This window comes from Rhamphochromis longiceps, linkage group LG9, assembly GCF_057381845.1.
Source record: "Rhamphochromis longiceps isolate RC_006_pf linkage group LG9, R_longiceps_female_GT1.1, whole genome shotgun sequence".
In the NCBI taxonomy this organism is placed as follows: domain Eukaryota; kingdom Metazoa; phylum Chordata; class Actinopteri; order Cichliformes; family Cichlidae; genus Rhamphochromis; species Rhamphochromis longiceps.
In genome coordinates this window covers 15,359,889-15,377,426 of record NC_140565.1, presented here as the reverse complement: position 1 = coordinate 15,377,426, position 17,538 = coordinate 15,359,889, and the positions used below count along the sequence as shown (strand labels likewise).

The 17,538-nt window shown below is 38.6% G+C and overlaps 2 protein-coding genes across 13 annotated transcripts; one reads left to right on the top strand and one right to left on the bottom strand.

Moving 5' to 3' along the window:
* The first annotated feature begins 250 nt into the window (after positions 1-250).
* mak (male germ cell-associated kinase) lies at positions 251-12,430 on the top strand. Of its 10 annotated transcripts, none has more exons than XM_085418443.1 (16): positions 251-455; positions 2,180-2,567; positions 3,923-3,977; positions 4,815-4,936; positions 5,977-6,059; positions 6,818-6,950; positions 7,132-7,303; positions 7,848-8,015; positions 8,757-8,999; positions 9,185-9,384; positions 9,580-9,719; positions 9,926-10,072; positions 10,887-10,973; positions 11,668-11,787; positions 12,075-12,170; positions 12,267-12,430. In XM_085418443.1, exons 2-16 carry the CDS (start codon positions 2,464-2,466, stop codon positions 12,428-12,430), a joined length of 2,034 nt encoding a protein of 677 aa, XP_085274569.1. In that variant the 5' UTR covers positions 251-455; positions 2,180-2,463. The 10 variants fall into 10 exon arrangements, with proteins under 10 accessions (XP_085274569.1, XP_085274567.1, XP_085274568.1 ...); XM_085418441.1 differs by having other exon boundaries at positions 256-455; positions 9,182-9,384; XM_085418442.1 differs by lacking the exon at positions 5,977-6,059 and adding an exon at positions 5,390-5,469 and having other exon boundaries at positions 259-455; positions 9,182-9,384.
* Positions 12,431-13,015: 585 nt separating this feature from the next.
* Positions 13,016-15,579, bottom strand: tmem14ca (transmembrane protein 14Ca). 3 transcript variants are annotated; one of them, XM_085418452.1, is made up of 5 exons: positions 15,507-15,579; positions 14,921-15,005; positions 14,690-14,791; positions 14,308-14,395; positions 13,016-13,258 (listed from the first exon to the last, which is right to left on the bottom strand). In XM_085418452.1, the coding sequence occupies exons 2-5, from the start codon at positions 14,994-14,996 to the stop codon at positions 13,201-13,203; spliced, it is 324 nt and encodes a 107-aa protein (XP_085274578.1). In that variant the 5' UTR covers positions 14,997-15,005; positions 15,507-15,579; the 3' UTR covers positions 13,016-13,200. The 3 variants fall into 3 exon arrangements, with proteins under 3 accessions (XP_085274578.1, XP_085274579.1, XP_085274577.1); XM_085418453.1 differs by having other exon boundaries at positions 15,510-15,569; XM_085418451.1 differs by lacking the exon at positions 15,507-15,579 and adding an exon at positions 15,115-15,427.
* Positions 15,580-17,538: the final 1,959 nt, after the last annotated feature.

Genomic DNA, 17,538 nt, shown 5'->3' with positions numbered 1-17,538 from the left:
ATCTACTGGTGCAGTCCTCGAATTGCGACCAAGTCGTGTTTTTTTTCTCCTTATTCGAAAGAACATTCGTGTTTTGAAAAAGTAGAATAAAATAAAGAAATAAATAATAAAAATCTTGCGTATAGCTCTCACTTTAGTTATCTATTTGTAATTCAAAATATTTTACATTAAAAAGAGTCCACATTGAACAGACATCCCTAAGTTACGCTAGAAATGTTAGCCTATTTGAATACAGGCTATTAACGCCATACCTCTCAAAGGACAACAAAGACCATAAAGCATTGCGGGCGCCGTCTCCACACTTGGTAGCTACAAGAAGCGTCGCGGTTGTGTGTACGTTTCCATGGGGAGAAATCACGCTCACACGCACGCGCTCACCTTGTAAGAGCTTCGTTCGTTTTATCTGAAGCTATCAGCAGGACAGCAGCCGAGGAAGGGACTAACGACCCTACATGGTGAGTTTAAAAGTGAGGGGAAAAAAGAAGAAGGGACACACAAGAAAGAGTCTGCACTAAATGGTCGAGGAACTGTACTGTTAAGTCTGATATGTCAGCAACAAATGCCAACTCACCTTCTTTTCCCGATAAAATAGCCTGCTTAATATTTTTACATTAAGCAGTCTTAGCTTATAGCTTTAGCTTTAGAGTAAAGGTAGTTGATTCGTTTCATGGAAAGACTGCTGGGGTTGAATGCGTGTGATAGCTGTTAGTTAACCAAAAGTTAAGAATTATGTGAGTAGAAGTATTGGTTTCTTTAACACTGCCTGTAGACGTGAGTTTTTAATATCGTCGACCTTGATTAGCTTTCTAATGTCACGTGGCCTGGATACATCTTAATTCCCTTTAAATCCCTTCACAACAGATCGCCATATGCGACTGAACCCTCCCCTTGTTTTGTTGCTTATTTTTACTCAGTGACAAAATGTGACATTACAGTGTCACATTTTGAAGGTCTTAGTTGTATCATATATTAATATTTTTTGTAATGATTAATATGTTACACTGGTTGCATAATGACTCCTTGAGGAAAAGTCAAATGGCCAGAGCAATTGTTTTCCAGTGTAATTAATTAGGGAGTCCCTATCGCACTAGCTATATAAAACTCTGTGTGCTTATCTCACAGCTTATTTTAAACATTCAAGCCACATTCTACAGAAAACATGTGTGATTATGATCCAGCTGCGCAAACTTGCAACCTACAAAAGAAGATAGCTGTGCGTTATTTCCGAGAAGAACACGCAGTTTGTTAGTTTCATTAAAGTACGCTGCTTAGCACACCTATTAGACCACCACCTGCTAATTTCTAAAATGGTTTTTTATGTTTCTATAATGGTTAATCCACTATTACAGAAACATCATTAAAGCACACACACTTTAATTAAAATGATCATTTTAATTCTAAATTATAATGATTGTCATTATTCATTCATTTTCAATTTACTGTTTTACAGAAAAACAGGGTGAAATAGCAAAGCACATTATTATTTTTTGAGTAAGATGCCATTTACAATTACAGTTATTTACTTGCATTCATGAAGAGAAAAATTTGTTTTTAGCTTTTGTGTTATGTATGATTAATCTCTGACTTCTCAGAGAAGTCCAGTATGCAGCTAAAATATGTTATATGTTATTTGCCTAATAAATAACAATTTTATTTTTAGGTTTTGGACAGATTTCTAAAATATTTTTGTGTTTACTTTGTTTTCTTGATGAAATGACAGGTCGTCTAATAAATTTGTTAGGCACTGTATATTAGTTGTAATTGTAAGTTTTATGGGAGGTCTATATGGCTGAATGTACATCAGGCCAGTGATTACGATGGCCTGTGGCGTCATTCAAATCCTCTTGCCAGGCAGGGTGCTTGGGCAAGGTAGTGGATACCGATAAGCATGATGGTGATGTAACATCCTATTTACATCCCTGTTGGCCTAATCTGACTAGGGTTGGCTTTGTCATCTCCCTTGGGTGGTCATGTTGAAGCCTCTAGTGTGACACACACCTAATCCTACCACTGAGGGAAAAACAAGAAGTGGTCTTAGCATGTCTTTGTTTTCGCATTGTTTAAAAATCCTGGCCGACAAGAGTTTTTTGGCATGCTATTGGATTTATGTGATCTTTTGTGTTTGCGGTTGTATTTATTGCTGACAATTTTTCATGTTTTTCTGTCTCTTGGCTGTTAGTTCAACTGCGTGACCGAGATCCCTACCTTTTTACATGGATCAGTTACTGCAAAATGAGCTTTATTAAACTCCCAGGATTGGCTGACAAAGACAAACATTGGCCAAACTACGATCTTTTCTTTTGGGAAAAAAGAAGTGAATTCTGGCTGATGAAACAAAGACTGAACAATACTTGAAGGAAGAAGGAGGATATTTGATTGATGAATCGGCTGTGTTTTTCTACAGCCCATCTCACACAATAATAAAGTTAGCTGATAAAGAGGCTGATGAAACTGTTTTGAGTAATGATGAATCGCTACGCCACCCTGAAGCAGCTGGGTGATGGCACCTATGGCAGTGTGATGATGGGAAGAAGCAATGAGTCTGGAGAGCTTGTAGCCATCAAAAGGTGAGGATGTTGCTCATTCTTTAATTTTTTGGTTGTCTCTCCCTATTCAGCCTTTATAACATATTAATATTATGAGATTTATTGTTGTGGTGTCATGCAGCCCTATATTATGTACATATTTGATCAGCAATGAGTCTTAATAATGTCAAAATAAAATCACAATCTTGTTTGCACTATAGTAGATATATAACTAATGCTAACGTAGATCCCCTATTGCTACCAAAGAGCCTTTATACTCACAAAACATAGTGAAAAATCACATTTCTATCAAGTGTTTGTGTATCTGTTAAAGTTTTTACATGTAGATGTTGATTTTTTATTACATTTTTTTTCAAATTTGTGATGCAGAAAGAAATTGTTCCCTTTGAAATCAAAATATGACTGTTTTCATTTTACATCACAGCCTTTTTCTTTGTTGTTCTCTTTAATGTTTGTTGTGACACTACGAAACAGATGTGCTGTAAAGTTAGAAACCCCTGACCTGCCATCACCAGGACAAACAAACTACATTGCTTTGTTTCAGCAACATAGCAGCAGTGTTCAATAATAGATGCGAAACTGGGGACGTGCGTCCACTGGTTGATCATTTGGTTACCATGCAAGACAATACATGTGGTGACGGTGAAAGAGAGTGAAAGTAGAGGGGTGTGTCAGGTTGCTGACATTGTGGATAGATATCGGCTCATTCTGTAACTCTTATGTAATTCCAGAAGAAAGGACAAGTAATGTTGATCAGAGAACCCAAGCGTATAACAGGAGGTGTGTTGTTTTAAACAAACACACATTGGATAACAGTGAAAAAGCAGAGTAGGTCATCAGAATCAGAATATGTTTTCATTTTAATTTAAGTACAGAAAAATCTTGATTAGAATATTTATCACATTACATTCATCACTTTTCCAAGTTACTGATGGAGATGCACAGAGGAGTCTTGTAAATGCTGTAATAAAATGGTAAATGGCCTGTATTTATATAGCGCTTTACTAGTCCCTAAGGACCCCAAAGCGCTTTACACATCCAGTCATCCACCCATTCGCACACTGGTGATGGCAAGCTACATTGTAGCCACAGCCACCCTGGGGCGCACTGACAGAGGCGAGGCTGCCGGACACTGGCGCCACCGGGCCCTCTGACCACCACCAGTAGGCAACAGGTGAAGTGTCTTGCCCAAGGACACAACGACCGAGACTGTCCGAGCCGGGGCTCAAACCGGCAACCTTCCGATTACAAGGCGAACTCCTAACTCTTGAGCCACGATCGTAATAATAATGTTTATTAATAGATATGGCCTTAAAAGATTACATATATGATGATCTGATAATAAGATGTATACATTCCTTAATGGTCTTCCATAGAATGAAGAGGAAGTTTTATTCATGGGAGGAATGTATGAACCTAAGAGAAGTAAAGGTAAGCATGGTAATATTAATACACCTGTTTGAAGCACCTTATAACAGCATTACTCGCAGACCACTGTTGCATAGATTGACCAATAGATAGATATGTTCACGCAAATGTAAATTGTCAAAATGTATAAGAGTACAATGGAAAATTAAAAGGTGGCATTCCACTACTACATTGTTAATGCATTAAGAAAATCATTGATTGAATGCACTCACTGGCCACTTGAGGTATAGCGCCTTCAAAAAAGTGCTAGAAGCATTCCTCAGAGATTTTGGTCCATATTGACATGATAGTGTCACAGATCATGCAGTCTGGCTTTTCACATATGACCAATAATTCCCAGAGAACTGCCAAATATTTCCTCTTTCTGACCTTTCTCTGTAAACTCTGTAGATGGCTATATGGGAAACCCCCCGGAGATGAACACTTTCTGAAATACTCAGATCAATCCATCTGGCACCAACAACCATGCCACGTTCAAAGTCACTTAAATCACCTTTCTTCCCCATTCTGATGCTCAGTCTGAACTTCAGCATTGAGTTCCTGCTATGGGACTGGCTGATTAGGTATTTGTGTTAACTATAGGCTGAACAAGTTTACCTTATAAAGTGAGCTGTGTTGAGTATAAATCAACAGCTAATAGAAGCCAGGGTTTACACACTTAAATGAAGCCAAGGAAGAGCAATTCTTGTTATAACCATGCACCAGTGGAAGTTGCTACACTTCATCAATTAGTACATTAATTATTTTGATATCTGTATTAAAAGTGTTCTTGTTATATACGAAAATTTTCGCATTACATGAGACAGTTTTTCTTATCTTTCCAAACATGCGTCACCCCAGTCGCTGAAGAAGCTGAACCACGCGAACGTGGTGAAACTAAAAGAGGTTATTAGAGAGAATGACCATCTCTACTTTGTCTTTGAGTACATGAAGGAGAACTTGTACCAGCTTATGAAGGACAGGTAAGAAAAGAAAAATCATGTTTCACAATACAAATGTTTGAAGAATTTGTTTAACACAGTTGTGTAGTGTCATTGCCAATTGGCCCACACACTGATTAACACCAGATTGATCTGATAGGCTCTAATGGTTGTTATTTAAGTCTGTCAATATCATCCTCTAAAAGCTTTGTAAGTCCTCTATATCAGGCTCTCTCTTGCAAACAGCTGCCACCTTCTCTGGGAGATGCCCTGATGTTTTTGCTAGTGTGAAAACCTCCTACAGTGCAAACTTGAGGTTTTTTATTTGCAAAAGCAAATAAGTCAAAAAGACATTTAATGTTTTAAAGCTGCTCAGATTTGTGGTCAAATATATTTATTTTACCGATTACTGTATAATGTAAGAAAGAATGGTGTTAATGTTATGTTGCTTTCATTAACTGGCTCATGGGAGGTATATCGATTTTATGTTTACAGAAAAAAATTGTTCCCTGAGTCAGTGATAAGAAACATAAGCTTTCAGATTTTGCAAGGCCTGTCGTTTATTCACAAACATGGTAGGTGTACTGTGTTTTCTTCATGACCTGAAAGCGTACGAGAGTGTGGGTTCATACTGCAAGATTCACTGACCATTTCAACTGTCAAAGGCATGTCAATATTTAAGAATCTCGCAAGCAAACAAGGCCATCATACATTAAATTATTTCAATCAACGATCAAAAACTCTTGTAGTATGTGAACCCTCCATAAATGCCTTGCTTCAACACTTGTTTTACTTACTGGTCTGTATCACTGCTGTGTAAAGAATGGATGTATGGATGACTTATTCTATGCATGCACACTAAAAAGCACTCTAAACATTTGACTCTGATTTTTTTTAATCAGGCATGGTGTGATCAGCTAAACAAAAGAAAAAGACCCTGGTCATACAAACCTTTGCATGTTTTAATGTGCACATGTGCTTCCATATATCCAAAATGCAGACTTTTCCACTTTTCTTTCTCTTAACACTTTGATTTCTCTTCTCTTCCATCTTTCCTTCCTTTTCTATCTGTTTGCTGTTAGAGAGAATAAAATGTTCTCAGAGAATGAAATTAGAAACATCATGTTTCAAGTGCTGTCTGGGTTGGCTTTTGTACATAAACATGGTAAGAAGCTTTCCTTGGTCATCCTTTTACTCATTCAACAGTAGATTAACCTGTAGTTTGTCAGTTTGGGTGTATGTGATATTTAAAAAGTCTTGTGGCCCTTGGGTAGACCAAAAGTATTATATTGCACATGCATGTGTGTGTGCTATGTTCTCTATTGCTAAAAGGTATGTCCTTGTATTTTCTTAGTTGTTTTCTGTAGCAGCGCAGTCCAAAATGTATTTTATTATGACATCAAACTTTATAACTCCTTCAGCTACACTCGATTAATCAAGAGTCATTTGGTTTTGTTTTACTTAAATGGGTGTCAGTGTAAATCACATTTGGATTATATGCCATTGTTGCTACTGCATTTAAAATCTTCCATCATAGGAAAATATTTTGCATCAGCGGAGTACATTTTTAGTAACATGACATGGACTGCCTTTTTTTTCAACATCTGCACGAGTAATTTTAATATTTAATGTTACTCCAAATTACACTGTTATTGTGTGACAGCTGCCGTACTGAAGCACTGTAGCCCTGGTACTTGTATATTTAAAATGATGATGTTGAAATACATTGAGCTCTGAATACAAATGCCTGTTAATGTTACAGGTGAGGCAAACATTCACCCATTCACAAGTAGTTCTGTCTGAATTATGAATAACATTTTTATGTATTAGATTTAGAATACCAGGAAATAGTGCCAGTCTGTTGTCATGATTTGAGTGGAGTCTATTAATGTAGCTAAAAGTTTGATATAAACCTTTGTACAGGTTTCTTCCATCGAGACATGAAGCCAGAGAATTTGTTGTGCATGGGTCCAGAACTGGTCAAAATAGCAGATTTTGGACTGGCCAGAGAGATCCGCTCCAAACCTCCCTACACAGACTATGTATCAACGAGATGGTGAGAGGAATTTCCACACAGTGGTACACTTTTAAGATAGAAAAGAAAGCACTGGTTAGAGTGAGCTAAGCTAAAGTTAACATGATGGTTTTTATGCTTTTTTCATTGGACCATATGGCCATGTATTTTTACACTGACTTTTACAAGCTGTTTATCTAACTGCTCTTGACTGTCTGTCAAGGTACCGAGCTCCGGAGGTCCTGCTCAGGTCATCTACCTACAGCTCTCCCATTGACTTGTGGGCTGTGGGCTGCATCATGGCCGAATTGTACACACTCAGACCTCTTTTCCCTGGGAACAGTGAAGTAGACGAGATATTTAAGATCTGCCAAGTCCTGGGCACCGTCAAAAAGGTGAGACCAAGGTGAAAGGAGAGAGGTGAGAATGCTTGAGCTCAGTCGGTGAGCTTATTTCATGTGTTCAATCATTAATACTCTAAACTTATCAAGTGCTGAATTTAACTGAAACATTATTCCTAAAGATGAAATATCTATACTTAGTGTAGTTAAATCACATTAGAATAAATAATATGCAAGCCTACTTAGTTCTCTAAGGTCTAAAGAGTTTTAAGTGTGGTTCATGCTGAACAAATTGACACTTGATTAAAAAGGCTTTCCAACACCATCACTATTAACTCTGTTTGCAACCTGCTATAACCTGGCCAGGAGATTAGTCTGTGACATCAGCCACAATTCACAATACGGTTCAGTTTTATTTACGTGGTGTTGGCTCATAACAGCCGCCACCTCTAGGTATCTGACGAGGTAAAAACCTTGCCTCAGACTTTTGCTATTTTAAACTATTAACATTTAAAAAGACAAAATAAAAATGTCCAGAACAACCTTTACACAGCTGAATAATGATAATATGTAATCAACTGATTGTGTCCTCCATTAGACCGACTGGCCAGAAGGTCACCAGCTAGCAACTGCCATGAACTTTCGATTTCCTCAATGTGTGCCGACCCACCTGAAGACCCTTATTCCAAATGCCAGCAATGAGGCTATTACCCTGATGAAGGACCTGCTGCACTGGGACCCCAAAAAAAGGCCCACTGCTGCACAGGTAGGCATGTAAAGTCTTACTCCAGGCTTAATTTGTTCTCTTTAACAAAGACCCTTTTTAGCCTGTTGTTTAAAATTAATCTGTAACCTGTTCTCAAAGAAGCAGTTTCCATTGCAGTCAACACTCATCACTTCATGCAGATTATCTGTATTTTCACTGCAGGGATTTCACTGTTAATCCTAAACATTTTAAATAGTCTCTAAGCCATACTTCATTCTCAGTTCTGCTGCAAAACATTTTTCCTCTCTGCATATGTGCATACACATTATGAACATTATATGCCCATCATATTGTTGACTGTAATTTACACTCCAGAGAGAAAGTTAGGCCTAACACCGTTAGAGGGAGTGACAAAGCTTTTCCATTTCTACCTAAACAGCTCCCAGGTGGGTGGTTCTGTTCAGATGCACAGATGCACATCTAATTTTAGCTCATTCAGCTCTTGTCTGATTCAGATGGTGGAAAACTGTAATTGCTGAATAAAATACACCCTATGGTACACAGGGGTGTTTCTAAAATGCCCTGGGATTTAGGTTTGGTGTGCATGTTTTCTGTATTGTGCATGAAAACCATCCCTGCAAGTTTAAATGACTCAAGTTACACAATGATGTGCTTTATTTTGTTGTTTTTTTAAGTACAGACTGTGTATTATTCTTGTTTCTAGGGATATTCTTTCAGTGTAATTGAATATCCTCAGATTATTCAGAATAATAATCTGTGTTCCTTCCTCTCCTTTGCTAGGCCTTGCGCTATCCTTACTTCCAGGTGGGTCAGGTCTTGGGGCCACGCCCTCAGAGCCAGGAGGTCAAGAAAGTCCAGAACAGGCCGCTTGCTCAAAAACAGGCCTCTGAGTACAAAGTTGAACTGCAGCAGTCTTCCTCTGAGTCTAAAGCCTCCACAACCTCCTCCAGAAACCATCAACAGCCTCTGCAGCAGATCCCCTTACCCCAGGCTGAGAGTAAACCTGGAGGCCTCAGCCATGCAGTGAGTAGCTTTATTAAGTCAGATTAAATACTTGCAAAAAAAAGTTTTTAAAATAAAGTAGTCAGTTTGGAATAAGTGAGTACTCTGAAAGAGCAGAAGTTCTGGTGCAGATGCAGAGGTTGAAAGTAGAACTTAATTCAGCAAGACTCATTGCCCAAACGTGACATTACTATGTTGTGCAGAAGGCGCTGGGCAGTGAGAACAATGCTGGTGGCGTCGGGATGGGTGTGCTGAAGAGCGGTCGCCGTCGCTGGGGCCAGACAGTGGCCAAGACCTCAGACAGCTGGGAGGAATCTGATCGTTCAGAAACATCCGCCTCCAACTCCAAGAAACCCAGCCTGGTGAATACAGAGGAGGAGAAGAGCCCCAAGGACCAATGTCCACCGTAAGCTTAAGAAGAGTGGAAACTTTGCTTGGTGAAGCATTTGCTATGCTATGTGCTGCTATACTATGTGCTTCAGTTTATAAATTACAGTATATATGTAAATAAATATGCAATATTGAATACATTTCATATTTATCATACATTCCACAACATCCACATTTATATTCAGAACTTACTGTAATGCCTTGTTTTCAGACACCAGGAGCAGAAACCTCTATACTCCTTCAGTACCGTTACCAAGCTACCAAACAATGTAAAGACTGGCCAAATGGACTCTAATCTTCCAGGATCTGCGGCCCGCCAACACTATCTCAGCCAGTCTAGATACTTGCCTGGTAAGACTAATATGTAGTCTTATCTGTATTGTTTAAAATAGGTCATTGCTTCTCTGGTTACAAATAAATAAATAAAAGTTTTCATTTTTTTTATCGTGGTTTGAATTATTATTATAAAATCCAATTGCTTGCATTTTAATCAGTTTTGTGAAAATAGCACTTTCTGAGGGCTAAATTTTTAATCTTGTAATTTTGTTGGCTTTAAGGCTTGATCAGCAAGAATCAGACCTCCTCTGGAGAAAAGGAGCTGACTGGCATGACACTGCGGGACCTGTGGGAGAACTCCTCAAACACTGTAAATAAACCACTTGGTCCTATTGGGGGAGGATTATCTGTCACCAGAGCCAATGCAGGTAAAGACTGATGATGTCTAATGCAGCAGTGTTAAGAGGTTTGGCATAGTGCACAGTGGACGGGACTCAAGTTTCCAGATTTCAGTAACACATTGAAGCAGCCCGACAGCGTGTAAATTTTTTTGTAATGTACGAAGGCAGAAAAATACAAACACATACAAAAAATATAATATTCAAGCATTGGGTTTGACAACAGACAACAAACCTGCTCACTCAGTGGATTAAATAATGACTACACCATGACTTGCTCTGGAAACCTGGCGGCTGTCAAATTCACCTTGTGTTACATAATACGACGGTGTCCTCTTTCTTATACTAAGGTTCTAAGTGCTGCTGATGAAGCTAATATCACCTGGTCATTAGTTATGATAAAGAGTTAGTGAGCCTAGGCATGTGCGACTTTGGAGACCTAGGACACCATAAATCAATTGTCATGTAGGCAGGCACACAGTATGCGTCCCTCGTCTTCTCTCTCTGCTGCTGTCTCTTCCTGTTACCTCGTCTCTACCTCTCCATTGCTTATTCATGAGATTAAGACTGTAGGTATAAGATCAAGTGTTCCCTAAATGGCCTGCAGCTGTAGACCCCTCCCTCATCCATTCTCCCAGCACTGTTTGTTTTAGTGCTGCTCGCCTGTTCTGCATGAAAATGTGTTATTTAGCATGAAAAGTTTTTTTTCTTTTTTTTTCTTTTGAAAAAGCAAAAATGCTTTCAGTTTCCCTTCTTCGCCTTTACTTTATTGTTTGTCTTTTCTCCTTTCTCTCTGATCCCATGCATCTCCTCCAACTCTACTTTTTTTGGGCCATGTGATTAGAAGATACTGCTGCAAAGTGTTTGGATAGCCCACCAGACAAAACTGTGGTCAAAGAAAGAATACTGCAGAAAATTGATCTCTCCAAAGGTATTTAAGTGAGACTGGGTTTTTTGTTGTTGTTTTGTTTTCATTTGATTTTTTTTTTTGCTGTATTTCGCAGCTTTATTAGTTATTTGGAGTGCAACCTTTCTGAAGGCGGTATATAGAATAGCTTGAGGATAAAATCAAATAAACCAACAACCAGGGTGGTGGCTGATGCTGTAGCAAGTTTCAGATATTCAAACAGCCACTTTGCATGTGAAAGAAACCGGCCTCTTAAAGCTCTGCGTGAAACTAGGGTGTAAACATGCAGGTTAACATGAGAACGAAGAACTCCAGTTGCTTAACAGAAGATAAATGATACTACAACCACAACATCTTAAGGGAACAATGAAGCTTTTGAGTAATTATGGAGATAAAAATCTCTGACTGGTGGTGGAGAGACTCGATGGTGTTCTTTGAAATGTTGAATGACAATCAATCGACCCTATTCCTCCGCTTGTGCCCCTCGTGGGTATGCGGTGGTTCCAGTATGTCACGGGTGTTCACACATAAAGTTAGTGGTCGTAAAGCCACCTGTGAGAAGATCTGTGTTTTCAAGATCAGTTTTTTGTGTTTTTTTTAAAAATGTTGCATTTTAGCAAATAAATACTGGTTTAATAAATGCTGGTTGGACATCTAGGGTGTGCAATAATAAGAAATTTCAGACCTTTGGTTGAATTCTGTATTTATTTTCTTAAAGGGAACTTTGTGAGCACCAAGTACAACCTCTCTGGTGGTTACATCTCTTCATTTCAAAAGAAAGAGGTTGGCTCAGTGGGACAGAGAATCCAGCTTGCCCCCTTGGCTGGCCAGCATGCAAGTAAATAACTCTTTTTTTTCTATATAAACCCAACAAAATAACTTGTGAGACCTTTAGCCAGGTACTTTTAATCATTTATGTTGCTCTGAGAGAACAAAAAATCACTCTTTCCCACGTGTCTGAGAGGTTGCTCTGTTTCTCTAATCATAAACATTAATTCTGGTATTATAGTTGAACTATTCTGTTGTATGATCGTCCTGTACTCTTTTCTAATTTCCTCTGTTTAAACCTGCATCACATTTACTGGGAGTATGTTTCCTTTCTTTCTCCCTTTTCTTCACTTTTAGTAAATCTTTCTTCTTCTCCTGATAACATAAAAGACAACCCAAAATCTGCAAAACTCAAGCCCATATCCAACTCATCATTAAAAGAAACTGGTGAAGGTATTGCCATTTTCAAATAGTTGCTGTGTTTTTTTTTTTTTTAAAGCATCACCTATAAAGACGCTGGTGATTAAGAGAGACATTTGTTTTCTCTAGAATATGAAGCCTGGAAGAGGAGGACAGACAGCTCTCAGATGAAGGGCAGCAGTTATTCATCAGCACTGGGAAAAAACTCCGGAAACCTCCTGACCAGAGCTCCTGCTGTGCAGCCCGTCCATGGGAGGGTCGACTGGACATCCAAATATGGCGGAAACCGGTAGTTTGGGGGAGCACATGCTACAAACTACTACCGCTTGTTAGTCTTTGGCGAGCAATTGAATCCTGAGCAGGCTGCTTAACTATGCTTAGGCTCAGATATCAAGGTCGACATCCCACGTTCTTTGTTATGTTTATACAAGTAGCACCGAACTGTATGTGCATTGAATCTCTGTGTTCTGGAGATGATGGTTGCCATGATGCTTAACCAGGACCGGTATTGTCCTCAAGACAATCCCACTGCATCCTTCAGATACAGTGGGAGCCAATTTCATTGTTTGGATTTTTTCCTTCTTTCTTTTTTTAAAGTAGGACTCCAGCACAGCAATTCAACTTTTATTTAACTTTAGATTTATTTTTCTCTAGTTTCATATTACAAAATGTCTTTAATGAATGGTTCCTGTAATGTTGTATCCTCTCTTCTTTTATTCAGCATGTAGTAGGTGACACAAAAAATCCAGAGTGTCATAAAAACACAGCAGACTCTGAAAACTGTAAGGGAACTGCAAACCTCTTTGTAATATATCAATGAGTAAGCTGAATTTTTTTTTAAACTTTTTTTTTAACAAATAAACAAGTTCAAAGGTGCATTCACTGAAAAAAGACAACTATTTACTATATAAACAAGAGGGTACATTTATTGCATAAATCTACACTTTTTTTTTTTTTAAACAAAAGGACATGATTCTGGGCATAAATGGCAAATGCTGAGAGGGTGCTTCTGAAAAGAGCCACAGGAGCTGATGGGAACTGATATTTCAACATATTAACTTCATCAGGACTGTACAGGTTTCTGGAGCAACGCCAAGCTAAGCTTCCCCACCATCAGAGCACTGAAACAAAAGGATTACATTAGACCTCATTCAAAGAGCCAAAGTATACAGTAAAAAAGAATACAGATTACTGGAAGGGGGGGAATAAAATCCTCTGTAAAATGTGGCTTTCTTGGCTACAATGTAATATATAAATAGAAGTGAGGACAAAATTATTAGTGCCTCGATGATATTAAACGTTTTTGTGATAATTTTTTTTGTAAATGGAGCAAGGGATTTATTAACATAGCATTTCTAAATATACTAGCCTTCTTTAGAAACCATAAATTATTTCTATTAGCACACAATAACAGAATTATTTCAGAAAAAAATAAAAGTTACCAGGTCAATATTAATGCTCCCCCTGACAACTGACATGTGCAATGACATGCTTTAACTCTGTAATGCTCAAAGACTGGAAAAATATCAAGTTAAAACTGAAGGTTGTCTTTTTATTTACACAGTATAAAAACTTCCAACGGTTTGAGCTGTCACTTGAGAGAGCATCGTACCAAAAACAAAAGAAATCAGTTTAAACTTGCAAAAAAAAAAAAAGAAAAGAAAAAAAAAAAGTTGTTAATGCTCAAAAAGTAGGCGACGGATACACAAAGTTATCAAATGTCAAGAACTGGCATGAGAAATCTCATCAAGAAATTCAGAAAGAGCCACACAAGGCAGAACAAGCCTGGCAGAGGTAGGAAGCGAACGATTTCAAAGACTCTGGGAAGAAAACTAGCAAGCTGTATCTAAAGACCCCCAGAACAACTGCTGAGACACAAGTGAATGACTCAAACAAGTCTGAAATTATGGTCTTAAAGAGGACAATCGGTAGAACCCTGGTTTCGGACTAAGAAATATTTATAATAATCAAAATATTATAAATAATAATATAAAAATAGAAATAATAATCGTTTGGCCATGGTAGTTTTTGTTTTTTGTGAAATAATTTTGTTTCTGTGTGCAAAGTAAGTAAAATAATATCCCAAAATCAAACTAAGATATTTGGAATAATACTGTCCTCATCTGTGGTACTTGATAACAAGTAATGGCTGATTGGACTTGTACCAGACCTTGCTACAGCCATCAGACCAGCTGGCATGAACTTCCTCGATCCATAAAACCGCTTCCCCATGATACCAGTCAGTGCTCCTGATGCAGCTGGCAGACAGCAGGAGACGGAAAAGGTTAGTGAAGGCACTTGCAATGAAGACATTAGATATTCAGAAACCATTTACTTACATGCAGAACATACAGCTGCTGTGTGCAGTTTAGTATGTGGGTCCACATACTAAACATTTTGAGTGTATTTTTTTGGTCATAAGGCATAATAGAGTTATTCAATTAACATTCAAGACTGCGGCTTAAATGGCACAGCAGTGTTCAAACTTTACAGCTTTTTCTGACATGATGTTTTTCATAAGCTGAAGAAAGAAAAAAAAAAAGTTTACTAACCTAGTGACACCCAAACATTTTTAGGATCATTTGAGACCTGGTAAGCTCCAAAACCTGCAAAGCCCCCAAACAGCAGCCCAGCAGCTAGGGAGGGAACACTGCCTGACAGAACAAACATACAGGAGGTCAGAACCTAGGAAAATATAAACCAACGAGACAACAGCACCAATAGTAACACTTGCTGTTACAGAAATGTGATTATTTAACTTAAGTATTTTAGGTAACACATACCTGCTTTCACGTAACCAATGACTCCTCCAGATGCTACAAGCGTGGCGTATCCATATCCTACCCAATCCACAGTCATGTTGGACACCTGTCAGGACCACAGCGTGAAGTTATGAGAGTCAACAAACACATTATTGGCGTTGCACATCGATTATTCAATTAAAACCTCCTCCTGGTGTGAATCTAATTTGACCTACTGGTGTAAAAATACTTAAGGAGCTGTCCGAGTCCTGCAACACAGAGCTGTCACTGAGCATTAACGGAACCAACAGAAAAAGTGAAAACATTGTAGGAATGTTCCCGCTGTCACACACCGCAGCCGTAGTTTGTCAGCTTTTGATCAGAAGTCGTTAAAGAAAAAAGGGGCGTGTGTGTGTCTGGCTTAGTAGATAAGCCAGACTGCTGTACTGAGCCTTAGCACAAACTAGCATCACTGCTGCACCACACACTCAGAAGTTACACAATATCGCCGAAACCACTGTTAACAGTCACCCCGTAAACTTTGAAAGTAGATTAAATCTTAAGCAGCACTCTAAAACACTGACACTGTCGACTGTGGAAGCTGAATTAAAATAACAATCCGACTTACAACCTTAGTCGTTCAGTTTGTCCTCTGTCTGCCACTGACATAAACAGTGTGGTACCTACCAACTGCAGCTTGTTCTCCACCGAGCACAATTTATTGCTGCACTGTACGTTATGCGCTGGCGGATGCCGCATACGTAGGCTTACAGTTCTGAGCAGATCTCTTTATGTTGTGAAACACATACGGCTGCGCATAATAATAATAATAATAATAATAATAATAATAATAATAATAATAATAATTATTATTATTATTATTATTATTATTATTATTCTGTTTTTTTTTTTATCGTTTATCGTTGCAAACAAACACGACCGATGACACTTAAAAGCTATTTAACTATTTTCTCTGCGGAATCACTACTGACGATTTATTGTCCTGTACTCTCCATAATAAACCGAGTCCTGCTTAATTAACGTCGTCGTATCATGTCAACCACTGAATGCGCTCAATTGAGTAACCCCAACGCCACTCGGAGCTATTTTATGATAATTGACGGCCACTAGATGGCGCCACAGGATTATATTAGGTTGTGTTTCAAGTTCAAACTACACCCCTCACAACAAGAGCTTTTTTTTCAAATAGGCATGTACTTTGATTTGCATGCATCCAGAAAAAAAATGGTGTCTTCTGTTGGGTGACTAAAATGATCAAGTTTAAGCTTGACAGACTGATTAAGGTTAATCGGAATCAGAATCAGAAACTTTATTGTCATTGTCACAGGTACAACGAAATTAAAAGAAGAAACACAGGTGAACACAGGCACTCAGCGTATTGCTTGTTAGAAATGCATTTGTAATATTTGCAAACGTTTGTATTCCTCACAATTCGTGCAATTTCATGTAGCCTTTCCTTTAAAGCACCTGTGTTTCTGACTGGCATCGGCTCTGCAGATTTACTTCCTGGAATGCTCCCTGCTCACACATTCTCATTTGGTTTCAATTACCTGCATATTGACTTCAATCCACCAGCCGCGCTTCCTCGCTCTTATCCAAAAGCAAGGTGGCGCTATAACACAAGTTATCTTGTTTAGAGAGCAGCCTTTCTAACGTTGGGCCCGAAACCGTCTCAATTGAAAAATATAAATAGATAAATAAATCACGAATTTTTATGAATATAACCAAGCTTGGAGATCTTCGCCAGTAGGACACATCCAGCAGGAGCTAGAGCGTGGCTGTGGGAAAAGAATATTTGTTGCAAACTCAGCATTTCTACGAAATTATTTACCAACTTCATAACTTCATAACGTTTGGGGGATAGGAAAAAGTGCTCCTGTCTTTGATCAGCCTTTTTTAAAGAAGAAGAAGACGGAGAAGAAGAAGAAGAAGGAGGAAGTCTTTCTGCCATTTCTAGCAATGAGAGAAGGACGCGTAAAATACGCACCAAGATCTGTCTGTGTATTTAGGTACACTTGATAATAACAATAATGATTATAGCAATACTACTACCACCACTACTACTACTACAACTAATAATAATAGTAATAACAATAATGATAATAATAAAATGTACAAGATGCCTGAGGCGCAGTCGTGGCTATCGCCTTTTAAACACAGCTGGCGGTTGGGGAACATTGCCGGAGGCCCGGTGCTGTGTGCTGCTGGTTGAAACTAAGCCCTAGACCGGCTAGATATTCAAAAGGGACCCCGCTGCAGAACAAGAGTAACCTACTCTCAGACAGCTCTGCTTTAAAACTTCACTCCTCCCTTGCGCAGAGCCCCAAACAATATTTCTGATTCCCCCTCCCCACCTTCCTCTCCTTTGTCCAGGCCTGGTAAGGTCTATATAGCTGCAGGTATTGTGTGTGCAGTTAAAATGTGTTCGCCTTTGAAGTCAAACATGAAGGCTCGTTTAAAATATTAACGCCACAAAAATCTATAGTCTCCGTGTGGAATTTTGCAATTTAGAAAAATACAAAAAACAAAAAACAAAAATGGGGTTAAAGCAAAATTAATTGTATTTTTCTTCCCCCGTTAAAAGTTTGTCCACCAGCACCAGTGTTACACTTAACGCTTATAACACGCTGTCTTTATAT

Excerpts from the sequence above, each read along its gene's own strand:
- tmem14ca (XM_085418451.1), bottom strand. The coding sequence starts at position 15,204 with ATGTTTTCACTTTTTCTGTTGGTTCCGTTAATGCTCAGTGACAGCTCT. Across the intron at positions 15,006-15,114 it reads CCTTAAGTATTTTTACACCA|GTGTCCAACATGACTGTGGA; the intron begins GTAGGTCAAATT and ends TGGTCCTGACAG. Across the intron at positions 13,259-14,307 it reads GGTCTGATGGCTGTAGCAAG|TGCTCTGATGGTGGGGAAGC; the intron begins GTCTGGTACAAG and ends CTTTTGTTTCAG.
- mak (XM_085418441.1), top strand. The coding sequence starts at position 2,464 with ATGATGAATCGCTACGCCACCCTGAAGCAGCTGGGTGATGGCACCTAT. Across the intron at positions 2,568-3,922 it reads GAGCTTGTAGCCATCAAAAG|AATGAAGAGGAAGTTTTATT; the intron begins GTGAGGATGTTG and ends GGTCTTCCATAG. Across the intron at positions 12,171-12,266 it reads ATTAAAAGAAACTGGTGAAG|AATATGAAGCCTGGAAGAGG; the intron begins GTATTGCCATTT and ends TGTTTTCTCTAG.